Genomic DNA, 26,376 nt, shown 5'->3' with positions numbered 1-26,376 from the left:
TGGCCAGGTTTTTCTTAGGAAAGCGTTTACCAGGTGGTTTGAATCCAGATGGCCTTCGTTCTTACCAGAAACTGGACTGAACCTTAGAAGCAACCGGAGTCCTGGTGGTACTTGCTGGTCCAGCCTCTGTTTCTCTCATGATTTCATTACATTGACAAACAGCCACCTGTGATGAGACCAAGGGACTCCACTCCATTTTTAACATACTGGCCTCCAGAGCCTTTGAATAAGACACTTAGCCACTGTAGCTTCAAAAAATATTTCTTGAAGTAGGCCCCAGGGATACATCAGAATACCAGAATATGCGTGTCCAAGAAGCTACCCAAGAAGAATACATAAACCCAAGAAGGGGGGGGGAGGGGAATGGAGGCAGAAGGTTCTTTCTAGCACCTCGGTTTCCTCTTAGCCTTTGTTGTAATGATGTTATTTGGCAAAATGCAACTTACTCTCCTCAATTTTTTATATCTCTTCCTTTAAATCCATAGGGATTGCTTAACACTTGAAGAAGCATGTGGCTCTTTGAATGTTCCCCAAAGGGAGTGAAAGCCTGATAGAGGAATAGTCTGTCTTGTTTTCTGTTTTGCAACTCACTCTTCTACCAGATGGTCCATCCAGGGGGACTGGAAGTGCATTAGAGAAACCCACCGGGCTTAACTTATGGACTCTCAGCGTTAGTCAGGCAAGAGGTGCGGGAAGTGGGTCTGCTCATTCTGTGCACCCGTCAGTCACCCCCTGGGCTGGCCTTGAGCTTTTTCCCCAGGCACTCACAAGGTGTAGTTAACGTCTATCTGGCACTCGCTAGTAGAGTTATTCACCGAAACAATCATTATCTCTTGTAGGGTACCTGCTATGTATGTGTGTCATTCACATAATCTTCACACCACTCTGGTGCAGACAACATTACCATCTCTGACTCACAGAGGGGGAACTGGGCGTGACTGGGGCAGGAGGATGGCTTTAGGAACTTGGACTAGGAGCATGTTCCCTGCCCACTGGTGGCAGTGTTGAGTGCTGGATGGTCCACCAGATTTAGACCTGAACTTCAGCTAGGAGCAGAATCTGGGGACCAAGGCCCCACTTTGGGAGGGTCTGGCAATAGATCAGTGCCTCCTAGGCACTCCAGGACCCCCTGCTTAAGATGGCAACACTGGCTTTACACCTCCCATCAGGATCACCGATGGTCACTCAGGACGCAGGTGGGTTTGTGCCAGCAGGTGAAGCCTCCCCACCCCACCTGCAGGACAGGGACAAGCCAGGTTTGGCGGGGAGATGGGAAGAGTGGACCTCTGATAAATTGTCAGCTTGGCCACAGACAAGTGGCTCTGGAGGTGGAATGGACCTTAGAATTCAGTTAGTCCAACCTCTTCTTTTCCAAAGGCAAGATAAAATCACTTTCCTCAAACCCTCTTGGTCTTTTGTGGGGAAGGATAGAATGCAAACCCTGGATTTGTTGTTTCTTTCTTCTGCTTTTCCCACTTTTCCACCCTCTGCCTCTACTTTGATCCCAATTTTACAGCTGGATGCCAGGGCTACAGCACTCAAGAAGCGATTAGAACCAGAGTCCAGATCTCCTGCAAAGTACAGCCACCTCTTTCCACTGGACCATACGGCCTCCCTTTTAGGGATCGACCCAGGCATTTCCACTGAAAACAACTTTAAAATGCATTTTTAACCAAGGAATTTAGGGAACAATATTCATCTCAGGAGATAAAACATAAATGAGATGAAAGGCTGCTGTCAGGAAATAGAGAATATATATTGGAACCTGCTGGGTATGAAACCAAGTATGAGACACTGAAATTACAGAAAAGACCTGGCCTCGCTCTAGGTAGCTAATAGTCTTAGCTGCTTGGCATGGTTCTCTTCCTCTCTCTTTTCCTCCGCCACTTGAGTCATCTCTGAAATAGTGTTATCAATTTCTAATTTTGAGGCCAAGAAACTTTCAGCGACAACTCATTTAACCAGCCAGCAGCTGGTGTTGGGGCATTCCTGTGCTCAGATGCTCCAGCCACTGAAAAAGCAAGTGAGGTCCCTGCATGGTACACAGGGTGTCTGTCCTTTTGCATCCTGTGATCATTGTCCTCAGAATGAACTGTGGTGACAGACTTCTGTAGAGTTTTCTGAATTTCACTTGATAGTTTAAAATAGAGGGGGGGGGGGGGGGGGGAAAGAGCATATAGGAAAGTGTATTTATACACTTCCTTCTACATTTCCTATGTGTAAGCCATTTGTGGGGAGTATGTAAGGCCACATTGAATGGCCAGTGGTTATGAATCCCCACATTCAGGGAGGAGCTAATGAATCATCAAATGGCTTTTTCTTATAAAATGAGGGGAGTGGGAGGAGAATCAGCAAGCTAGCATGGAGATTTAAGAATAAATAATGCTCTTTACCTACAAGAGGAGTGTTTGTCCTTGGGACTCTGCACTTTGAAAGCAAAATGAATTCAGCTAGGAACTGTTGGAAACAATTGGAAGTTTTATTGTGCCAGATCCAGCAGGCCTGGTTAATGTTCCTGCGGAGGTTTGAAATTCAACAATATAACAGGATGAAGGTAAGAGGCAGTTCCTCATACCATAGGCCAGAAAGCTTTCTGGGCTAAAACTGCCATTTAGCTCTGGGCAACCTTTATAACTGCCATTTTGCAGATGCGATAGCAGTAATTTGTCTGGTTTTATGATTTATATCTAATTCGGAGTTCCTAGAGACTTTTTATTTCAGAACACCAAAGTCACATTTGAGAAAGATAGTGTCTGGTGCCTCATGCATCCTTCCTTTCCCCTTCTCTTCCAGTGAACAAGGGTGTGCAGGGTCCAGAACAGATTTCTCCCACCACACCCTCTCAGTGGCCAGCATATTCAGCTGTGGGAGCTTTCACATGGACTTTATGGGGAACAGTTCACGCTGACCTGCTCAGCAAAGCAAGAGAAAGATTGCACTGATCAACTGACCCTTCACTGACACCTTCCATTTGTAGTGGATGAGCTGTCATTCTGTGCTCGGTGGATCCAGGGTGACACACTGAGTGTTTAGGGCAGTAGCACCTCCTTATGACTTCCTATCCTTTATTATTATACCCATTTTAATTGCAAGATTTATCAGCTTTTAGAAAAACATGATGTTTACATGTATATGGGTTCTGAGTGTAAGGTTATACTTCCTAAAGTGTGGTGTGACACACTTGAAAATAAATGCATGAAATGGGAGTTTCGGTAGAACTGTGTCACATTGCTTAAAGTGATAAATGACAAAGCCAGGCAACATAAGAATAATTGTTAAAAATACAAAACTTCAGGCAGGGGCCTTTCGAGTTTAAATGAGTTTGATATTGTTTGCAATTCATCATTTCTCCCAGGTAGGCCAGTGATCCATCACTTGGCTGCATATCAAAATCATCTGAGAAGCATTTTTAAATTAGAATCGCAGGGCCTATTGCAGAGGTGCTGAATTAGAACCTTCAGGGGTGCAAGGACATCCATTTTTCCTAAATTCTCCAGGTAATGCTTATGCAGGTAGCCTGATATATTTCAGGGCCTGAACATGTGCGTCCCATGCTTTGAGGAACCATTAGACTGGTGTGACCCTCAGCAAAGGATAGTCAAGCAACGATCTTCAGGTTATTTCAGCACGAGTCTTTTAGGGCATACTTTGTGCCACGCACTGTGCTGAGCATTGAAGATGCAGAGGTGCAGCCCTTTACTGAGTTCAGCCGTTTAAAGGATGCTACTTCATTACATTCTAGCACAGAGCGCTGCAATAAAGGTGCAAGCTCCTGCTCTGGAAGCACAGAGGAGGGAGTGACTGTGTACTTCTTTACCTCCAAACCCCTTCCTGGTCTGGCTTCCATGGCCGAAGAAGACCCTGCAGCCAGACCTTGACAGTTAAGATCAGGCAATAGGCCCCAATCAGCCCTCCAAGGCCCTGGCCAATTTTCAACAAAAGAAAGAACCCAGGAGTGACCCTTTTTAAAGGTGGTAAGGGAACATCCTGTACTCTGTTCAGTCTAATCTGTGCCAATCCTGGGAATCCCCAGGAATAGCCTCTGAGTGCAGAGCACTTTCCTTCCGGACTGCAGTCTTTGATGCTCTTTTGTCACCTATTCCCAACTTCATAGGTTTACCATTTGCAACTGGTATCTAAGGGTTTGCACACATAGAACAGGCCTCACTTCCTCACACTTAAAGGAGCTCTGTGCCTCACCTCCAAGCTGTGGGCCTCACCTCCTCACATTCAGAGGAGCTGTGGGCCTCACCTCTGAGCTGTGCAGAGACCTTTCAATAAGAGGCAAGAATCAGTCAAATCTGTTTGACCCCAGCCCCTTTTGCTCTGGGAGAAACTAGCCCTCCAGTTTGAGACTCTGGGTCTTTCTCTCTGGCATGCTGCAAAAGGATCTTGGTCCAAGACAAGGGCCAGCCTGAGATTTGAGTTCATTTTGGTTATTTGATAGCCTTGTCCCTCTCACCCCCCGCCCCAAAAAAAGGACAGAACACTAGGTGAAAAGTCTGTGATGTGGTGGTTGACTTTGTTTTGCTTCTTAGCTTTATAACCTATCTGGAAGTGTGGGGGAAGCTTGGTCTTATCCTCACCTCTCCTTACCTGGAAGCAGACACATGACTCACAGACCAATGACATTTGGTCCTGACATTGTGTATATTGGGCTGTGTGTGTGCCTGTGTGTGTGTGCGCACACGGGCATAGGCATACATGCCTGTGTGTTTGGTAATGTCCCTGTAGGCTATTAAAAATGTCATCTTGCCTGAATAGACTCAGTGAAAAATTCTTGGTGAAATGTAAATGAATGTGGGACCTCATGATGACAAAGAGGAATAGAGTGATGGCCTGCACCTCCAGCCAGCCCAGTGGGCTGAAGTGCAGAGGCAGCCTCAGTGACCTGCAGGAGGGTGTGGATGCTGCTGGGATTGCATCCTCTTTTCCTCTAGCCGTTCAGCCTGGTGATTCTGGCCCTTCAGTAGACTTAGCTGTCAGGTTGTCACTGTATAACAGCTTTCTATAAGATACCGCCATCTTTAAAGCCGCCATAGTGATGCTGACATCGTGCTATGACTTATTTATAGAAATAAAGGAAGCTTGCCTTGTTACAGAAAAGGGTAGAATGCACGAAATGGAAGGAGGAGTTCATCAGTATCAGTGCTTTTGGGGGCCCAAGTTTGTTGCTCTTGTTGTTCTGTTTGTCTGTTTGTCTGTCTCTCTGTCTGTCTTATAGAAGTATTAGGAAGGCCAGGCCTGAGAATTGTAGCAGGGTGGGATGGGGATAGAGGGACTGAAGGGGAATAAAGGCAGGGGCTCCATCAGACAAAAGACAGGCCTGTGGGGGAGATGCCATCCCATGTGAAATGAGTAGCTCATTCTGTCACCACCCATGCTGCAAAGAGACCTGCATTATCCAGAGGACACCACAGGCACTCTGGCAGCCAGCGGATGCACTGCTGCTTCTAAGGCACAGCACTGCAGCGCTGGTGGGCTGTGTCATTGAAGACATGCAGCACGCAGGGGTCAGAAGCTACATACCCAGAGAGACGAGAACTGAAGGTTAAAGTCAACACAAAACAGCATTATTGTGTGAGGGATACTCATCTAAATAGGTTTAAGTGGCCACCAGTCAGGTCTCTTCGGTTGTGTGGCTGTCATCTTGTTTGGAATAGAAACTAGTTATTGCACTCCCCAGTGTAGCTCCTGTCAACGCTGATTCTCTTTCTAAATAAAGAGAAATCAGTAGCCAGTGATCTGAGATCTTTTTTTAAAGAGTTCAGTTTTGCCTGGACAATATAACTTGGTAACATTTTGAGAGTTCAAAACATTAGTTCCCAGAGGGGAATTCATTGTCTGGGAGACCGGGTGAAAGATAGAGGGTGAAAGAGGGAGAGAGAAAGAGAAAGCAAGAGCGAGAGAGAAAGAGCTAGAAAGAGATGGAGAGACATAAGGCCCTTAGACTCCACACTGGTGCTGCCAGATAGGATCCCAGCAGACACTATAAACTCACATAGCCAGGAAAAGGATCTGCCTCTGAAGTTATAGAAAATTTTCCATGAACTTTCTAAAGAGAGAATGTGTCTCTTTGTAGTTGGTTTTTCCTTCTTATTGAAATAAGGATCCAGGAATAAGAAAGTTTAGTTACTTGATGTTAAAGTGGCTCATGGCCAGAGTTTGTCATGTTGGGGAAAGTTAAGGAACATCACCTCTTTCTGAGAAATTCTTTCTAAGAGAAAACTCCACCACCATCAGAGGAGTTTGATTCATGTCTGTTTCTCATGGCTGAGTCTCCGACCTGCTCCTGACCTTTGAATTGGTTCCTTGGGATCCTACTCATTTTAGTCCTTGAACATCAAAGTCCTTGACTTATTATGAGCAGCTCTTTAGGACTATAGAATTATTTTTGGACAAGAAGAAAGCAGAGTTAGTACATGGAGAAGGTCCATCAAAAATATGAAGAGAGTGTAAGGAGCCTCTGGGACAACTTCAAGCATACCAACATTCACATTATGTGGATATCAGAAGAAGAGAGAGCAAGATATTGAAAACTTATTTGAAGAAATAATTACAGAAAACTTCCCCTACCTGGTGAAAGAAACAGACTTACAAGTCCAAGAAGTACAGAGAGTCCCAAACAAGAGGAATCCAAAGAAGCCTGCACCAAGACACATCATAATTAAAATTCCAAGGATTAATGACAAAAAGAGAATCTTAAAAGCAGCAAGAGAAAAAAAATCAGTTACCTACAAGGGAGCACCCATATGACTGTCAACAGAAACTTTGCAGGCCAGAAGGGAGTGGCAAGAAATATTTAAGGTGTTGAATATAATATCAAGGACCTACAACCAAGATTACTCTACCCAGCAAAGCTATCATTTAAAATTGAAGGTCAATGAAGAACTTCACAGACAAGAAAAGGCTAAAGGAGTTCATCACCACTAAACCAGTATTACATGAAAGGTTGAAGGGTATTCTTTAAGAAGAGGAGAAAAAGAAGAAAACAAGAAGAAAAAACTGAACAATAAAATGGCTATATATATATATATATATATATATATATATATATATATATATATATATAAAATTCATAACAATTGAATTTAAAAATCAAAATAAAAAATAATCAAATAATAAATCTAATGAACAAAATAAACTGGTGAATAAAACAGAATCAGAGGCATGGAAACATGGAACAAAGGGAAGGGAGGAGGGGAGGTGGGAAGAGATTAACTAAGGATCTTACCTATGGACACAGACAAAAAGGTGGTGAAGGCCTTGGGTAGGGCAGGATGGAAACTAAGTGGAGGAAGGGCAATGAGAAGGAAAAAAAAGGGGACATCTGTAATATTCTCAACAATAAAGATTTTAAAATAAATAAAGAAAGAAATATATAAATAAGTAAGTAAATAAGTAAAAAACAAAAATAAATAAAAATTAGTAGGAACATTGTATGTTTGCTTGTTCTCTGCCTCCTATCTACTGGACCATTGTCCCTAGGCCTCCTAACCATCTCTATCCAAATCTTCAATTCATTGTAAATTAGAAAGACTGATAGCAACCTAGAGTATAGCAAGAGGCCCTTGCTGCTGTTAGGCATGTAAATCATAAGGTAAAAGTTCCAAGAATGAAGATGGAATGTCAGTAACCAGCCTGGGGAACGTGTCAGGGGCTCTTCTGGGTCCCTGAAGTCACATTGAGTGAAGATAGGAGGCCATAAATGTAGCCAGAGGACTTTTAACTGAAAATAAGAAAGTAATGTTATGGGTAGTTCTGAGGATGAGTGGATGGTGAGACTGAAAATATAATACCACAGACTCAGAGTAGAAATATACTTTAGATGTGCCAGGATCACCTCATGGCCACCATTTGCCACCATCCCTTCCCCTCTTGACCACCCTATCTGAGCGGTGGCTGCTCTGTTCTAAATTCCTGAGAAGTCATAGTGATAGATATGACATTTCAGCTCTTACTTTAATTAGTGGTACCAGCAACAGCTTTCTTATTTTTTCCCTAATTTAAAAAAGCAATAAAGTTATTTCCCAGAATGATGGGTATGCTATTTATAAAATTATTTATTTTATTAATGTCTTGGTTTTCTTCTGTTCTGTCCCCTTCAAATTTTTATACAATGTAGTATACTATGTGTTATTCAATAGGCCATGCACCATCTGATTAAGAGTGACAATGGCCAAGGGAGTAGGGAATGGACTCTCCATCCAGTAGTACCGAATATGAACTCTGGTAGGAATAGCTCTACCATGGACACTCTACAGATGGCTTCTTAAGGAGAACGACTGCTTTGACAGAGCACTAGTTGAATAGCTACAAGAATAAACCATTTCAATGCACACCCTGCAGAGAGGCTAAGAGCCAGTTACAACATAGGTATCACCAAAGAATAATTTTAATATTAACATGTAAGAAGGGATGAAATGGCTTAGTCAGAATCCAAAGTGGGGGAGATCAGGTGTAACCCACAGATGGAAAAGTCCAACTCAAAGCCTCTGGCCTGATCCCTCTTGGTGGCCACCGCTAATGCTGAGCACTGCCGGCAGGTGGGAAGGACTGCAAGTGGGCCTTGAAGCCAGGGTCCTTGGGGGGAGGGGCTAGAGCAGACTCAGTGCAGAGATTAAGGCAGGGCTACACCAGGAGAAGAGTGTGGCCTGGAACCTGTTTCCAACCCCTGAATCACTATATATTATAGTGTCTCTTTCTACTTGTGTGCTTGAATCCCATTTTATCCAGCACAAAATCAACCCCTTTTTCATGAAAGTTGACTTTAATTCAGACCAACTTTAAGTAATACATACAAAAGATCAAGGACCATGGAACCGGATCTGCCTGGGTTCAAATCTTGGCCTTGGGCCTGTTACTTAATCCTTCAAATCCTTAGTTTCTTCATTTGTCAAATAGGATAATAATATCATCTATCTTGTAGGATTGTTATGAGGACTATATGAATTAAATAAATTGCTTAGTATGGTGATTGGCACATAGAAATACACACACACACATACATATATTTAGTTGTATATACATATTTGTCTTTGTTTGAGAGTGTGGATTTTTCACTTGACAGATTTAACAATTCTAACAATTAACCAATTGCACTGGTTGTTTGAGATATTATAAGCCTTTGTATCTTCTATAGCCCAGATGTGCTTAAAGCTATGAATATGTAAGGACATTTTTGAAAGACACAGGCAGGACCTAAAATTCTCAGGATGAAGTTGCTTGGTAGCATTCTCTAACTTCTTATTTTCTGGGTGTTCTTACAACATCTGCAAACAACAGCTGGACAAATATTGAAAGATATAATTCCAGTTTCTTGCCGTGCTGGCAAAAGCTGTTGGGAAGGAGGAGAGCGATTCGCCTTGTATCAGTACCTTTTTATGGCTGGAAGAAAAGAAGTTCAATGAGTCATTTCGTCAGCAAGGTTTCAGGAGAGCAGACCTAGGAAAGCATTGTCAGGATATCCTGAAGCAATGGGACAGAATGCAGCAGTTTGCTAAGAAGGCCTGGGTTATCAAGCAGATTGCTAGATTTTACATCGTTTTCCTGGGAAAAGCTTGGCTGAGGTCCTAACATCTATTTGCGTCCTTGCCCTGCATTTTGGCCTGCATCTGGCTCTTCCAGGAAGGGAAACAGGAAAAGCAGTCTGAAAAGGAAGCAGGGAACCTGAGGGGCTTGTTCAAAATGCCCCTGGCCTTGGCAGCCCAGGTCACTTTAATTGGTTTGGGTCGGGACTAACAGAGCACCTGCCCTTTGTCTGGCTTCCTCGTTGCACTTAATAGAACTTGTCCCTCTCCTGACCTCTCCTGCTCTTTTGGGGACAGAGGTGAGACTAGGGCAGACGGGTAAGAAAAACAGCTGGTGAAATAGCAACTGAGGACACACAAAGAAAATGAGACACCAAGCATGAAGAGGCCTCAGGTCCCGGGGCAGCATGTGGAGTGAACACCGTGGTCCCAAACATTGCAGTAGGGACCTTAGACTCCCCATACTGGCATGTCCCATCTGCACAGGGAAGGGGCTGGAGGCTATGCCTGAGGTCCTCTCCAGCTCTGAGCTTCGTTAATAAGGGCTCTATAATCCTAGCCAGGAATGGATGTAGTAGGAGACTAAGAAGTCCTGGTACAAATAGACCACATTTGCCACCTCCTGGCACACACTTGCATGCAGCTAAGTGCTCCTCAGTGGGAAGGGCTGTGGAACGTTCCTGCTTTCTCCCCTTGGGGACCGTATGAGACTGGGCTAACGCTCACACCTGGCCTGGAATCTGTCCCTTTGGGCCTCTATTGGGATCCCTCTTTCTGCTGCTTTGAGAAAATAAATATAATATGTTCACCAATGCACCTTCTTCTTTTATGATCCTCCATTAAGACAAGTAAACCAACAAGCTCCTTCCATCAGTACAGACTGGCTTCTCCCAGCATCTGACTTATGGATCTGGCATGGAGCTTGATTGGGTCATGACCTTGTTCACTATCCCTTTGAGTCATTTCTTCTGACTGCCCGTGAAAGGTGTTCCATTCTTGGGGATGGAGAATGGCCAAGGGAGTAAGAACCTATTACTTCCAAGCAGATTAAAACAACGTGGAGATCTTGCTGCCCTGTAACCAGAAGCACAGGACACGTATGATGGGCCATTAGTCCAGTCTTCTAGCTTCTGGGTCATGTGTGGGGACAGCAACTGGGTTTTGAAATCACTGAATTCTCTCTATAAAACTAAACCATCTGCAAAAACAATTTTGGCTCAGTGGATAGAGCATCAGCCTATGCACTGAAAGGTCCCGCGTTTGATTCCTGTTAAGGGCATGTACCTTGGTTGCGGGCACATCTCCAGTGGGAGGTATACAAGAGGCAGCTGATTGATGATTCTCTCTCATCGATGTTTCTAACTCTCTATCTCTCTCTCTTCCTTTCTGTAAAAAATCAATAAATAAATATATATATATATATATATATATATATATATATATATATATATATATTTTTTTTTTTTTTTTTTTTTTTAAAGTAAACCATCTGATCAGAACTAATGAAACACACTTTGACCCAGGGACTCGGTAGCTGGAGTTGTTATCCGCCTTGGCTCTGAGATCTGATCTGAAGCCAGAACCATGGAACCAAGCAGGTGCCCACCCATTCTTGATGCCCAACAGCTCAAGTAATTTATTACGCTAAGAAGTAGGTCTCCTGCTTCTGGAAACTTGTTTTCTGTTGCTTGGCTATCAGAATTCTATAGGATAGACTATTTGGGGTGAAGGAATATCAGATTAATCACCTGGCCTCAGTTGTGCAGAGTGGTTTAATACTTTTTCTGCCTTACTATATTATAATGCCAATTATAATATCGTGTGGCATAGAAAGCTGGAGAATTCTGAAGCCATATTCAACTTCTCCGTACCTCCCCCATCACTCTGTTTGGAAGAGTCGCCTGTTTTGAGGAGGTTAAAGAGAATTTTCACCTGCACTCCTTACTGCAGCACTTTCGTAATGAAACACTGCCCAGTTTGGGTGCCTTTGTTAAAATGATGACTGTTTGGGATATGAGCCCAGCATCTCTTTCAAGAGAATTTGAGTTAGCGATGTCTGCATCTTACCTGCAGCTTATCTGTATGGTAGGTCTTGATTTCATGGCAGAACGAATGAACCCACCATCACCACCAATAGTCCTCTTCCTTCCCCCTCTAGGCTTCAGGTTCTATATAATGGTGTCATAGTGGCAGAACATAATCTAATTGCCAATGGAAGCATCCTCATTGCTTAAAGCTGGCACATAGCAGCAACTGGTGTGGAATGAGCATCACTTTATTGAGGGCTTTTTTCACTCTCTAGGCTGGCAGGTGTGTCAGGAAACCAGGGGCCGAGGGTCCTGTGGGGGCTTCACACAGAGGGTTTCCCAAGGCTTTGGTTATAAGCTTATCTCAGTTTGGCTTGAAAACCCAAGCTAGATTACCTCAAGATATTTAGGTTTACATGGGAATTAGATAGAATTCTCAGCATTTAGAGAGATTGAGCCCTAGAGAGGCTGACCACAGGACTGGTGGTCTTAAGTATGACTTCAAGATGATTTTAGTTGCTGCTATGTGCCAGCTTTAAGCAATGAGGATGCTTCCATTGGCAATTAGATTATGTTCTGCCACTATGACACCATTATATAGAACCTGAAGCCCAAATCTGTAAGAACATGCATTTCATAATTTCTTTGCAATGACATCTAACTTTTGAGTTAATGTTTTTTTTTTCTTTTATATATGTATATCTTTTTATTGATTTCATAGAGGAAGAGAGAGGGAGAGAGAGATAGAAACATCAATGATAAGAGAGAATCATTGATCAGTTGCCTCCTACATGTCCCACACTGGGGATCGAGCCCACAACCCAGGCATGTGCCCTGACCAGGGATTGAACTGTGACCTCCTGGTTCATAGGTCGATGCTCAACCCCTAAGCCACACCAGCCAGGTTTGGCTAATATTTGAAAGTAAAGCAATCTTTTTCTTTTTCCCAGATGCTGTCCATAATAGCTCAGCCTAGAATTGTAGGACTCAGATGTCCTGTGTAGATGAGGGCTTTTCATCATCCCTGATAATTCGTTTTTCTCTCCCAAAATGAGACCAATTTATCTATGTCCAGCTGGATCTTGAAACGATAGCAATCTGACAAGTTGCCTTATTCTGTTCACACACATACACTCTTATCTAGGCTCTCAATGATTATATCCATATGTACACAAAAATATAAACACACACACACACACACTCTATCAGTTTCTGCTATCTCATTCTTATTACAAGCATTACTGGGGATTTTGTTTGGTGTGTGTGTGTGTGTCTGTGGATGTCTAAGTGCAAAGTAGTATCATACATGCACTGTCATTTCAAAAAACAACCAACACAGTTGACCTTGTACTTGGCACTTTATAAACATTGCTTTACTAAATCATCTCAGCAGCCCTGAGATCAGCAGGGTTGTTATGTTCATTTACAAATGTGGAAAACAGGCACTGAGAGTCTCCTGAGAACTCAGAGTTACTAAGCATCAGTGCTGGAAAGTGGAGCCAGGCCTCTCTGACTCCAGATTCTGACATCTTAATCAGAACTCATCCTGATTTCTAATTCTCATGATAATCCAGCCACAAGAATTCAGCTTGATTATAATCCACATTTACAGATGAGAAAACTGAGGCCAAAGTGAAGTGACTTGCCTATGGTGCCCATATTGTTTTTCAACTTTGAATTCAGTCATTTTTTTCTTTTGAACATGTTCTCATTGATTTCAGATAGGAGAAGGAAGAGGAGTAGAAACATCAATGATTAGAAGGAATCATTGATCAGCTACCTCCTGCACACCTCCTACTAGGCATTGAACCTGCAACCCAGCCATGTGCTTTGACCAGGAATCGAACCATATCTACTGGTTCAACCAATGAGCCACACCAGCCAGGCAAATACAATCATCTTTTATAGCAAAAGAGTTCTGACTGGCAGGTAAAATATCTTAAAAGTTTTTATTTAAGACTTAAACTAATGAAGAGTGGAATCAGGTCACCTGACCACCAACTGGATCATTAGGAAAGGTTACTATTTTATTTTAAACCACGAAGAGAAACATGGCTTCCCTCATAAATAGTAACCATATAATTTCTTTAGGAGGGGTTGTTTATATAGGTTTATTAAGACCAATAATACAGCCTGGCTGGTGTGGCTCAGTTGGTTGGGTATCACCCATGCACTGGAAGATTGCTGGTTACATCTCCAGGCAGGGCACATGCCTGGGTTGTGGGGTCGATCCCTGGCCCGTGTGAGTTCAGGAGGCAACCGATCGATATTTCTCTCTCACATCGATGTTTCTCTTTCTCTCCCTCTCGCTTCCCCTCACTCTAAAAGTCATTTTAAAAAAAATCATTTTAAAAAGAATACACAAGTATAAAATGTTTATTATGTGCCAGACCTTATTCTAAGTGCTTCTCATATGTTAATTCATTTAATCTTTCCAACACCCCTAAGAGAGCAGTTCTGTTTTCCCCATTTTGCAGATAAGAAAACAGAAGCACCAGAGGTTAAATAACTTGGCCAAGATCACACAGCTAGTAGTGGCAGGGCTGAGATTCAAGCTCACAGTCTGTCCCAGGGTCTTTGGCCTTAATCATCCTGCAGAACTTCCTTTTACTTTTCCTTGAGTTTGGCTGCTTTAGCAGTGAAGTTGCCCTTTTTCCCTTGAGCAGTTTGCTACCAATGAGAGCAAACTGTTGCCCACAAGTGGGGCTGCCTCAGTCATGACCCTCCTGGTGCAGACATCTGCCTTTTCCAAATGAAAGAGCCACTAGCATTCCATTTACTTTGTTAAAGTGGTTAAGTGACATTTAAGGCTCACTTGTATCAATAGAATAATAGCTTACCAAATAAACATATAGTGAAACTTGAATCCTTTTTTCAGAAATCCTTAGCTAATCTGAGATCTCACTATCTTTTCCATGAGCCCAAAGGTTCTAGAATGCCCCCTCATCTGGTGTGTAGCCACTGATCTAGTTGGCCTGTCTCTGGTATTGTGGCCAGGCCTCTGCCTCAGGTGTGCCTGCCTTGCCCTGGCCCTCGGCACGGCTGCTCTCTGTCTTCCTCAGCAGCCGTTTTTGTAACTGTTTAACAGAAAGTCTTTTGAATCAGCTGGACAGAGACCTGGGTTCACTTCCTGCTCTCAGTTTCCATCTCCGCAAGCCCATTAGAACCTGGAAAGGACACCAGGACAATAAACTGCTGCAAGAAGTTGCTGACTCCAGGGAAACCTGTGAACCCCTTTCTAAAATCAGAATAATGTTTTCCTGTCGCTTTGCCTTTGTAAGACTCCCTCCCATCCTGATAAGTGCCTTAGCATCTTTGACGAACTGAAACATGAATTCCCTTTTCTTTAGCAACTAAAACTCTATAACTATCTTCTATTATGTGAGTTGGAAGTTATAAAACTTTTATCCACAGCTAAAGTTATTTCCTAATAAACAAGTCAGCATATCTTTCAGAATATTATATCTTTAAAAAAAAAAAGACATTTAAACAGAAAATACATCTTAAAACATAAAACTCTCCCACAGGGTAATTTACTTTCTAAATGAGACAAGGGGAACATTTCAATCTCAGGAGAATCTTTTTTCTGTCTGTTCACAGGGATAAAAATGGCTGGGCCTTCCTCTCCATTCATCCTGGGTTTGATTCTTAACTCCTCCATTACAATTAATTCTGGCTCTGAAGCCCTACTTCCCCTAAGTGACCATTAAGACCGGTTGACTGAACGACTGATTGACCAGTTGCTATGATGCACACTGACCATCAGGGGAGCAGATGCTCAATGCAGGAGCTTCTCCCTGGTGATCAGTACCCTCTCACAACCAACCTCCCGCAGCTGACCAACCTCCCAAGGTCCATCTCCCCAGTCGGCCAGCACCAATCGGCCCTGATCAGGACTGGGCGAGACAGCCCCAATCAGCCAAGATTGCTGGCCAGGCTGAGGGACCCCACCCATGCATGAATTCATGCATCGAGTCTCTAGTAATGCTGTGATTATCTGTGAGCAAGGAGGCCAGTTACAGTTAACCATGGTAAAAATGATAAAAGCAACTTGATTATAAGATTTCTGTGCACTCTGCTCTTTCTAGCCCATAATTTGGGAAGAGAGCAAATAATAAGGAATAGAAAAGGATACTAGCTGAAACCGATTTGGCTCAGTGGATAGAACATCGGTCTGTGGACTGAAAGGTCCCAGGTTCTATTCCAATCAAGGGCATGTACATTGGTTGTGGGCACGTCCCCAATAGGGGTGTGCAGGAGGCGGCTGGTCAATTTTTCTCTCTCATTGATGTTTCTAGCTCTCTATCCCTCTCCCTTCCTCTCTGTAAAAAAATCAATAAAATATATATTTAAAAAAAGAAAAGAAAAGAATACTATTGGGTGGCCAACAGAAGGTCATAATAGTTGTGCAGTGTGGGAAAGAGCTAGCCTTAAAATTAAATGACTTTTAATCTTGACTTTACTCTCATTAGCTGTGTTACCCTGGACAAGTCATCTCATTTTTCTGAGATGACTTTAATTTCCTCTTTTATAGAAAGGAAACAATATCGGACTTTTTATATCTCAGAACTATTGTGCACATCAGATTAAATAAGGAAGTGTCTTTGGTAAACCAGAGAGTGTGAAGCAGCTGCAGGAAGATGGGCCCAACATGCAATGTTAATACAAAGTAGGGGATGAGATATTTTTCTGGGAGAAATTATTTCATAAGTTTCTTTAACGTAAGAGTTACGCCTGATTCGAAAATTTCATTCATATATGCAACTAGAGAAGGGTACAAGTTAACAAGTTTCATTGGAAACAATGAAAGAACTAATAGAAAGAAAGGAAGCGGAGGGGATTTTGCAGGTTGGAGCAGGAGTTCCACTTAAAATTATTAACTGAAGCATGAATTCCCTTTTCTTTAGCAACTAAAACTCTATAGCTAGCCTCTGCTATGGGAGTTGGAAGTTAGAAAACTTCTATCCACACCTGAAGCTGTTTCTTTAAACCTGATCATTCACAGTGGCATTTGGGGAGGAAGAACCGGCATGTGTGGCAGTGGAACACATTCAGAGTCTGGGCTTCCTCCGGCCCAGCTGGCACTGCTTTGTGAAAGGAGGAATCTCACCATCTTTTCCATGAGCTCAAAGGGTCAGGATTCTACATGGATCTTTCTCCTTTAAAAATGTCTGTGGTGACAAATGTGTGCATGGGATCTGCTAGAGTACGAATTCCTTTGAAATTCTTATTTCTCATTTCCCACCACGGCCCAGAGGTAGACACCAGCCACATCTGAGTAAGAAAGCCTTCAGCCTTGCCATGTTCTCCGGCCCCCTGAGAGTCATGTTCTGTTTCAAAAGAGCTTAAAAAAAAAAAAAGAAGAAGAAGAAGAAGAAGGCTGTTTTTTCACTTGGCGTAAGAATATTCTTCTCGGAGCAGCAAAGGTTCTGTGAGAGTAATGAGATCCAGATGTGGGAGCTGGCTGCGGGGCTCAGCACGTGGGCTGTGAACTCTGCGGGCAGAAATAGCCTCCAGTGCCCGAGCGAGTACCCTGGGGAAGCACAAAGGAGGCGGATGGCCTGGGCATAGCATCTGGGCTTCATAGGCCTCTTGTACCTTAGAATTTGAGCTCCAGAAGGGGATAAAAAAGGTCCTGCTTGCCCTTAAGGTGGATGGCACTGTGCTATTGCCTAAAGCACTGCGGGTCCTGTTCGTTCTGAGCTCGCTCTGGTCTGGTAGGAGGTGGTGAGTCAGAGGGCCAGGTTGCTCCCCTGGTTGGCCAGGTTGCTTGTTAACTTGAATGGAAACAGTTCAGCCTCTACTTGCAGAGGCAGCATTGCACAGTAGAAAGAACACTGAGCTGAAATCCGGGTGGCCTGGGCTCTGGGGTCACCCTGGCCCTACCTGGAAGTTACCTTCAGGAAGTCACTCTACCTTACTTTTCTCATCCAGAAAATGAGGAGGCAGGACACGGTGATGGCTGAGACTCTTTCCGGTTCCCTCAATGTAGACTTGAGTGGCACTGACTCCATGGGGACAAGAGTGATGGGAGAAGCAGCCCAGCCAGTCACACGGGTGCCGTGGCTGCAGTGTCCCTCGTCTGACCCTGTGTTCCACTGCAGTTCTGTGTGCTGTGGGCGACAAGCAGGGAAGGGAGGCGAAGACTGCACAGCTCTCAGGAAGAATTCAGTCCTGAGCCCCCAATGAGTAATCAGCAGCTAGCCACCTGAGGGAGAGACCAGCTGCCCCTCCACCACTGTGATATTTCTTCCAAACCAGTGTTGGCAGTCTTTGAGTCCCCGCCTCTTATCCTCACAGTGGAGTGTTCGGCATCCTCTCCTAGCTGGACCCTGTGCCTGACTCTGCCCCTTATCCTGGCTCCTTTGCTTTTCGGTCTCTGTCTTCTCCAAGCCATCCTCCTCTGCTGCCCCTGCTGGGTTGTGCCATGGTCTGCTTTGTCTGTTGGTAGGAGGTTAGGAAAGCCTTACCCTTAATAGCTGAGATGCTCCCCTTCAAAGCCCCCACTCAGGCCCTTTGATCCCTCCATTCAGCTGAGCATGACTGTGGTCCCTTCTTCAAATGGGGGCAGACTGAGACCTGCGACAGCTCTGCCTGCAAGTGCTTCACCATGGCAACCAGCGTTCCCACCGCCACTGTGCAGGGAAAATGGCTGTTCTAAGGAGGGGCTCACGGGGTCTGTATTACCCTGCCTGTTTCTTCCAAGCTCCTTTGCGAAGCTACATGCATTGAACCAAATGTCTGTTGGCCGTCAGATTTACTAAAAGGAAAGGAGGCAGGAGGAAGTGGAACCCAAATGAACAAAAACATTTCCTTTCTGCCCTAAAACTGTATTTTCATGGATACAGTTATCTGTCCTGAACAGATAAACAAGGAGCCGAATGAGTACAGGAATCTGAGACCCAGTACAATGTGTTTTGTCTTATCCATGGAATGCAATGACGGAGCGCGTGGCTATGCAAGTAAAAACTCAGGTCAAGCTGTCAGGGTACCCAGGGAACTTAACAGGGCACAGGCGCCAGCATTTCAGAAGGGGGTCTGACTCATCAGGGTGGGGATGTGTGATGCTGGCTCCTGTTATGGAAAGAGATGCATTGGTCCTCCAGTCATGAGAAAGGTGAGAATTGGCACCTCCTACTTCCAAATCCATTTGGGCCACCCCGTGGGGTCCTTCTCCATAGTCACTAAGCATGGCAGTGTGACAGGCTGGCAGGAGACCCCTGTGCGGAGTTCTGGAGCTGCAGGCTGCCCTCTCACACAGCCCCAGGTCCCAAAAGTAGCTGTTGAGCTGCTGTGTCCGTGACTCTCAGAAGTGCTGTTGGTTGGAATAGAACCATAGCCTGTACAGAACCTCTCAGTGCAGAGATCATCCCAGACCTCCCAGGGCGCCTGGCACTAGAAGGCAGAGGTGGCAGTGCCACAGTGAGTGGTCAGACCATGTCCACTCCTGGAATCCACAGGAGGACCCGTGGAGTCTATGATGGTGGCCGGTTCTTAAAGCCCAAACAAACTTCTCCCTCTGCTCTAAATGCCAGTTTTGAATGAAAGCTCCTTTTTTCATTCTTAGGAATGTGAATGTGTGTTTAAACTGGACTTCCTCTCTCTCAGTTTCTCTGCAGGTGGATATTGTTCCCAGCCAGGGCGAAATCAGCGTTGGAGAGTCCAAGTTCTTCTTATGCCAAGGCAAGTGCCCAGGGCCTGCTGCATGCAGGGCATCCTCCCTGCAGACCAACAGCCATGGGTTGTGTGCTGACTGCACACACCGCACCCAGAATTCTTGGTTTAGCTTTGCTGCAGGGTCAATAGTGTGACTTGGGAGCCAAGAATGCTCTCGGGCCCTCTCTGGCCCCTCTCCAAGGGCAGCCCCAGCACAGGGAATTGTACCTGGACTTGCACTTGGTGGTGGAGCACTGGGGATGTTCCTGGGAGAGTCAGCACAACTCCCAGAAGAGTGAGTCAGCTCCAAACCTCCACTCTGCACACATTCAGAGCCCGTAACTGACAGCAGAGGAAGAAATGATGCCTCAGTGAGTCAGTGTGAGGCTTATTCTCAGAATCCCCAGAACAGGAACATCCAAGCGCCAAACTTGCCTGAATGGAAATTGAGCACTGGTGTCTCTTCTGCAATGTGGATGTGTGTCCTGGGTTTCCAGGTCCATTGTGAATTCAATATTCTGTCCCATTGCCCCCACCAGGGCTCTAGGATTGTCAGAGCTGGGGTCCTTGTTTTCTCTCTAGAAATTATGCCCGGTTTCCACAGCTCAGATAATTACCAGGAGCTGGCCTGTGGAGGATCAGGCTTTGCATTAAGCTTTGAATTATCTGTAGGTGATACACCTGGAATTTGGAAAGTGGGGGAAACAGGAAAAAGCTGAGCTAGGTGTAAACTGGGACATTTAACGAGCCACTTGCAGCAGGAGGGGCCTTGGAATGTTACCCTGATTGCATTGGGTGAGGTGGCTGCGGCCTCCGGATGCGTTCACTCCAGCTTCACCTTCATTTTGGCAATTTACATGATCTAGGTATGCAGCCTGGAGCCCACAGCACATCTTGCAAATAGCGATATTTATTGAAAACATAATGGGTCCTGAGAGGAAGACTGCTTCATTTCCAAAACAAGCATATGTGCGGGGATGGTGGTGTGTGTTAGGGAGGCGTGTGCAGAGGGCTGGATGAAGCCACGTGGCCGGGTCCAGAGCCCTGGTCCAGCTCAGTGTCTGGGGCAGCTGAGCAGCAATATCTGTCCCTCCTCAGTGCCTGGGGAAAGGACATTTGGCTGATTCTAGCTGTCTTCTTCTCAGCATTGTAGGAGATGAATGTGTCTGTCTGTGTCAGGGCTGCTGGAATGCCAGTCATGCCAGTTTGTGCAGGCAGATGTTAGGATAAAAGTAGTTGGAGTCTGCACTCCTAGCTAACCAGTGTCTCATCTTCCACTCAAGAGACCACAATCTGAGCTTCTGAACACAAACTGATCACTTCGCTCAAACCAGCTAGTTCCTCGATCTCAACTCCAAGATATGCTGACTCCCTTTGCCCCCCACTCTCATTCATGAGGCTGTAAGCTCCTAGATGAGTGTTCAGCACACAGTAGGTCCTCAGCAAATATCTCCTCGATAGGACTGCTATGAGATACTGGTACCAGTACTTGTTGAGTCCCTTCCAAATATCATAGCTGGGGTTACGTAATCATAGTTCAACACAGAAGCCAGAGTGACACTCTACATAAATGGTCATGCTTCCCAATCATTATGCCCGATGGTCTCTGTATGGTAGTTCTTACTTAGTACCAGTGACCCATGAGAGGACTTCATCTTTTTAACTTCTGTGGTTCGAAAATAATCTCTTCCTCTTCAGTGGCAGGGGAGGCCAAAGATAAAGACATCTCCTGGTTCTCCCCCAATGGAGAAAAGCTCACCCCGAACCAGCAGCGGATCTCAGTGGTATGGAATGACGACTCTTCTTCCACCCTCACCATCTACAACGCCGACATTGACGATGCCGGCATTTACAAGTGTGTGGTCACTGGCGAAGACGGCAGTGAGTCAGAGGCCACCGTCAACGTGAAGATCTTCCGTAAGAGCCTCCTCCTCCTTATATATTTGCCCTCGTCTTTGGCCAGGAAGATACATGGGCAGCAGGCAGAGTGGGATGGCAAAAGAGGACCATCTGACGGCTTGACAGGGCTTCTTTCCATCTTGCCTCAACCTAAGTATTTTCTGAATTGTACTAAGAGCTCCAATATGCTCTTAAATGATCCTGGGCCAACTCAGAACTCACAACTCGGGTTCATGCTGGTCACAGCAACCTCCCACTGGCATCCAACTCTAAATTCAAACTACACAGTTCCCAGAGAACTATTATGGGTGCCTCATCACTTCCCCAAGTATTGACTAACCGTTGTACAATTTAGGATCCCCTCTTATTTCACTCTCCCGTGCTGGTAATGGAGTCAAAAAGCTCAGTGGAGGGTAAGGGGGATATTATCTCTTTGAACACACCGTTCCACTCAGAACAGGCAGCTACAATTGCTACTTGGTCTGATGGTGGCATCTCATCACCTTGTAATCATGCCTCTGTTCCATTGGCCAGTGTAATGGTAGGTGACCACTAAAGGAACAGTATGGATTGTCACAGTATTTATTGCCATTATTTCTTTTCTTCTGTTCTATTCTTTAAAATTCTATCTGCTGCAGGAAAGTTGAGGTTGGACTACCACACAGAGTGGGAGACAGAGAAGGGATTGATAACTCCTGCTGTTCATTGTAGAATAGGTGTTCTACCAGTTCATTCTACTTACACACTGTGTCTCAATGGCACTATTCCACATGGCAAGGGACCCTGGTAAAGACCTTCCTTTCCCTCCACAGATGTTTCATGCACAAAGTGTGATAAATGTAGCACTCATTGATAGAAATTGATTGCCAAACTTCCACAGCATATTCCCCTACTTGTGCCAGCTGCTCCACCTGGCATCTTTGACTAAGTACTGGGTAGAAACCTCTCTATTCCATTGTATATATGTCTTGAGAGTTGCCTGCAACTGGAATCCAGGCAGTTTGGCTCCAGTGGAAAAGGATCTTTGTAGGTAAACCAGCTGTTTTCCCTCATTCTTTTCTTGCTCATTTTCCAGAGAAGCTCATGTTCAAGAATGCACCAACTCCCCAGGAATTCAGGGAGGGGGAAGACGCAGTGATCGTGTGTGATGTGGTCAGCTCTCTACCCCCAACCATCATCTGGAAACACAAAGGCCGAGATGTCATCCTGAAAAAAGATGGTGAGACCTGATTCCCTGGCAGCAGCCTTCTCCTGGGCCACCAAGTCCCCTAGAGTTCCATCTCTGCTGGCCTCTGAGACATTTTGACCTAAACTCCAGAACCACATGCAGTTTAGATCCTAGATGGGTATATGTCTGTAGCTTGTATGTTCAGGGACTTTCTCCAAAGAAAGAGACAAATTGACAATAGGCATTTGGTCTTGGCTCTATGTCAAAGCCAGAGACACATTTTCTTATTTCAGCTTAAAGCAACACCCCATAAGACTGAAGCTAGGAAAAGGGAAAGGCTCAGCGACCTTCCTACAGATACAAGTTCTCTAACTGATCCTTGGATGGACCTGCCTCTTGTCTCTTCTAGTCCGATTCATAGTCCTGTCCAACAACTACCTGCAGATTCGGAACATCAAGAAAACAGATGAGGGTACTTACCGATGTGAGGGCAGGATCCTGGCACGGGGGGAGATCAACTTCAAGGACATTCAGGTCATTGTGAATGGTGAGGAGATCTGTTCTTTCTGCTATCTCCAATGCTACAACCTTGGTCCCCAATATCATTTTCTTTAACCTCCTCCTTGATGTATAAAGTGTAGACTCATTCAATCTCGGCTGAATCCCCCTACTTCCTATTGCCTCCTGCTTAGTTCTTTAAAAAACAAAAAACAAAAACAATATATATACTTGTCTTCTGCGTTTCCCTTAACTGTGGGGACTATTAATGCAGTTTTTGAATGCCCTTCATTGTCTTGAATCACTTTGCCTGTGCTTACTAATACATTCTTATTCAGCCTCCGCTGTCCTTATGCTACCATAATTGTGAAATTAGTCCCCTGGTTCATTGTGCAAAGAAAATACTATAATCAATTCAGGCTTCAGAATAGTCAGAATCATGGCCCATGGGCTTATTAATCTCAATTTGCAGTGTCAAATAAACACACCAGTGGAATCGATCTGACATTTACAAGATGTTTACAGGAAACTATAATGTCAGTATTAAGAAAATAAGTATATCATGGTCAGATTGTTTGGGCTATTGATATATACTTTTGCCAACACCCCTCCCCCACTTCATTCCTTTGGTAAAACAGTTTGTGCACAGGGCTGCTTATGACATTTCCAGAGAAATGTCACCCTGGTGCACTGGTGCGTTTCAAATAGGCAATAACCATTTAATCGCCGGGATCAGGAGTTTCAACGTTTTCCAGTATGAAGAGTCCCATTTTGAATATCAAGTTCCCTAGCCATGGTAGTTGTAAGTTGAATATACACTGATTGAAAAAAATATATAATAATAAATAGCTACTACGAATTGAATACCATTTTTAAATGAATAAAATGCATTAATATAGCTTTGGATGCCATATTACTAAAATACAACATTATACAGGTGTGAGCAAAAGTAGATCAATAATAATAAAGATAGTAAGTAATAAATAAATAACACACTTGTAATCCTACTTTTTTCCACACCTGTATATTGTTATAAAACACTAGTGCATTTTGGGGTAAATTATTTATTCAGTTTATAGTAATTATTTAGTATGTGCCTGAATTTAGATCCCTTATACTATCTCTGCAGCTGCCCAGGACCCTTGACCCCCAGGTGTGACCCTTGACTTAGGGTTCCCTAGAAGTGCCTCTTCTTCAGGCCACTGGATTCTTCCAAGTTTTCACAACCACCCCTGACAGCCTTTCTTTCCTTCAGTACCGCCCACCGTCCAGGCCAGGCAAAGCATCGTGAATGCCACCGCCAACCTCGGCCAGTCTGTCACCTTGGTGTGTGATGCTGAAGGCTTCCCGGAGCCCACCATGAGCTGGACAAAGTAAGACTCTGGCTCCTGCGTTGGATCAGGGACTAGTGGAGAAGGAGCCAGCACAGGGCCTGCTCCGGGTTGGCATTGCCATGGAGCAGGGACAGCCTGCCTGGGGATGTCCTTGACTCCAAGTACAGGCTGCACTCTCCTGCACGGTTCTCCTGCCTTGTGCATTGGATTCCTCCTGCATCCTCAGTCCATGGGTAGAGAGGCCCTCTTTGGTGTGTCTGAGAGTGCAATTTATAGCCCAGGGACAGAATCAAAAGTTTGGGTGGAGAAATCTAAGGAATATTTGGAAATACAATTTGATGTCTTAACTTTTTGTGAAGACTGAGCCTTTCTCATGGGCTCAGACTGCATTTTATGAAAACAAATTAAAAACAAACATCTTCCCTCTGTGGTCAAAATCATGGTACTTTGTCTTTGTGCACCCTGTAGGGATGGGGATCTGATAGAGAATGAGGAAGACGAGAAGTATGTCTTTAGTGACGACAGTTCAGAGCTGACCATCAGGAGGGTGGATAAGAACGATGAGGCTGAGTATGTCTGCATCGCCGAGAACAAAGCTGGAGAGCAAGACGCGTCCATCCACCTCAAAGTTTTTGGTAAGGACAGTGGGAATCAAGGTCACTAAATTCCCCTTACCCTGAACACTCAATCCATACACAGGGCCTGTCCACTCTGCCTCAGAATCTATCCCAAATGCAGCTTCTTCGTGCCAGCTCTGTCACCTATGCCCCGGTTCAAGCCACCCTCCTGCTCCCCTGGTCAGTGAGACAGCCTCCTAGCTGGTCTCCCTGCCTACCTTTCATGGGTCCCCTTCATCCCCTCCTGCTCACTCCTTAAGTGTGAGAATGACCTTAGTGTCACTCCTCTGTTTAAAGCCCTCCCATTACTTCCTATTGCAATCAGAATAAGATCTAGACTTCCTACCTTGGGCACGAGAGTAAACCTGAGCTAGCCCATCTTCCTTCCCCATCTCATCCTTCCTCCACTTTGTTCCACATTCAACAGCCTCAGGCCTCCTTTCTGTCCCTCGGGGCATAGCACGGTTGTTCCCTGCCTCGGGGACGGTGCACGTGATGTTCCTTCTGCTTGGAATGTCATTCGTCCAGATCTGCTCCCAGCTGCTTCTCCTCTTCCACCATTCAGATCTCAACTCAACCACCTTCTCAATGAGTCCTCCCTTCACTGCCCTGCCTCATGCAGCAACTGTATTACCACCCCATTAATCTTACTGTGTCTTCTTCATGGTACTGATCAGTACCTGAGCTAGCCTCATTTACATATTTATTTTGGGAATTGCTTGTCTCTCACCTCCACTGAGTGTGTAGAATCCAAGATGGCAGAGCACACACTTAGTGAAGGTGAGAGACCTTTTCTCTAGCACACCCAACACAACCAGACTCATCATAGGCCCTTAGTACATGTTAGTGACCAGTGCTTCCATTTCCCTTTTCTTTTTTCCCTGGCCTGTGTGAAACAGTGTCATAAAAGTCATGAAAAGAGTCCTCACACCTCTATTCACTTCTTTATGAACTCAGTTAATTCCCATGCATTTAAAACTGAAGTAAATTTTGACCTGACCTTGGAAAAAGGATTTGTGGTGGGAAAATGTTCAACCTAATGGCTCTCTACTCTCTCTGCTCATCTTTTTAAAAACCACAGCTAAGCCCAGCCAGTGTAGCTCAGTGGTTGAGTGTCAACCTATGAACCAGGAGGTCACAGTTCTATTCCTCTGCAGGGCCCATGCCTTGGGTTGCAGGCTCGATCCCCAATAGGGGGCCTGTAGGAGTCAGCTGATCAATGATTCTTTGTCATCATTGATGTGTCTACAATAGCTCTCCCTTTCCCTTTCTCTCTCTGAAATCAATAAAAGTATATTTTAAAAAAAAAAACACACACACATACAGCTTTCCACACATGAGCTAGTCCATTGTAGATAGTACTACTAGTGCAGGTGTCAGAGGTTCATGCCTGGGAAGCTGCATGGGACCTGCTTGTTTAGCCTGATCTGGAGAACTGATCCATGTTTGTAAACACAGAGCTTTGAAAATCAAGCATCTATATGTAATTGGACTTACTAATCACAGATGAATCTTATTTATTCATTAATAACAATTGGGTTTATAAACAGTGTATCAGTTTGATTCAGATTAATTCAGTATGTAACTGAGTACATACCGCCTTCTCAACAGCACTTAACACTTACTGCATCCAAGATGAGCTGTGGC

General features: G+C 44.6%; 1 protein-coding gene across 20 annotated transcripts in view; it reads left to right on the top strand.

The window, feature by feature from the left end:
- NCAM1 (neural cell adhesion molecule 1) overlaps positions 1 to 26,376 on the top strand; it is a 310,094-nt gene that overhangs the window by 233,329 nt on the left and 50,389 nt on the right. For all 20 annotated transcript variants that reach the window (XM_036428047.2, XM_045578000.1, XM_045578002.1 and 17 more), the window contains exons 2-7: positions 19,166 to 19,240; positions 20,912 to 21,130; positions 22,188 to 22,331; positions 22,690 to 22,827; positions 24,034 to 24,151; positions 24,581 to 24,747. In XM_036428047.2, the coding sequence (XP_036283940.1) occupies positions 19,166 to 19,240; positions 20,912 to 21,130; positions 22,188 to 22,331; positions 22,690 to 22,827; positions 24,034 to 24,151; positions 24,581 to 24,747 (861 nt within the window). The remainder of the gene's footprint in view (positions 1 to 19,165; positions 19,241 to 20,911; positions 21,131 to 22,187; positions 22,332 to 22,689; positions 22,828 to 24,033; positions 24,152 to 24,580; positions 24,748 to 26,376) is intronic.

The sequence above is a fragment of the Pipistrellus kuhlii genome, unplaced genomic scaffold (assembly GCF_014108245.1).
Source record: "Pipistrellus kuhlii isolate mPipKuh1 unplaced genomic scaffold, mPipKuh1.p scaffold_m20_p_9, whole genome shotgun sequence".
NCBI lineage: Eukaryota > Metazoa > Chordata > Mammalia > Chiroptera > Vespertilionidae > Pipistrellus > Pipistrellus kuhlii.
Note: the sequence above shows the minus strand (reverse complement) of the source record. Positions and strands in the feature narration are given on the sequence as shown.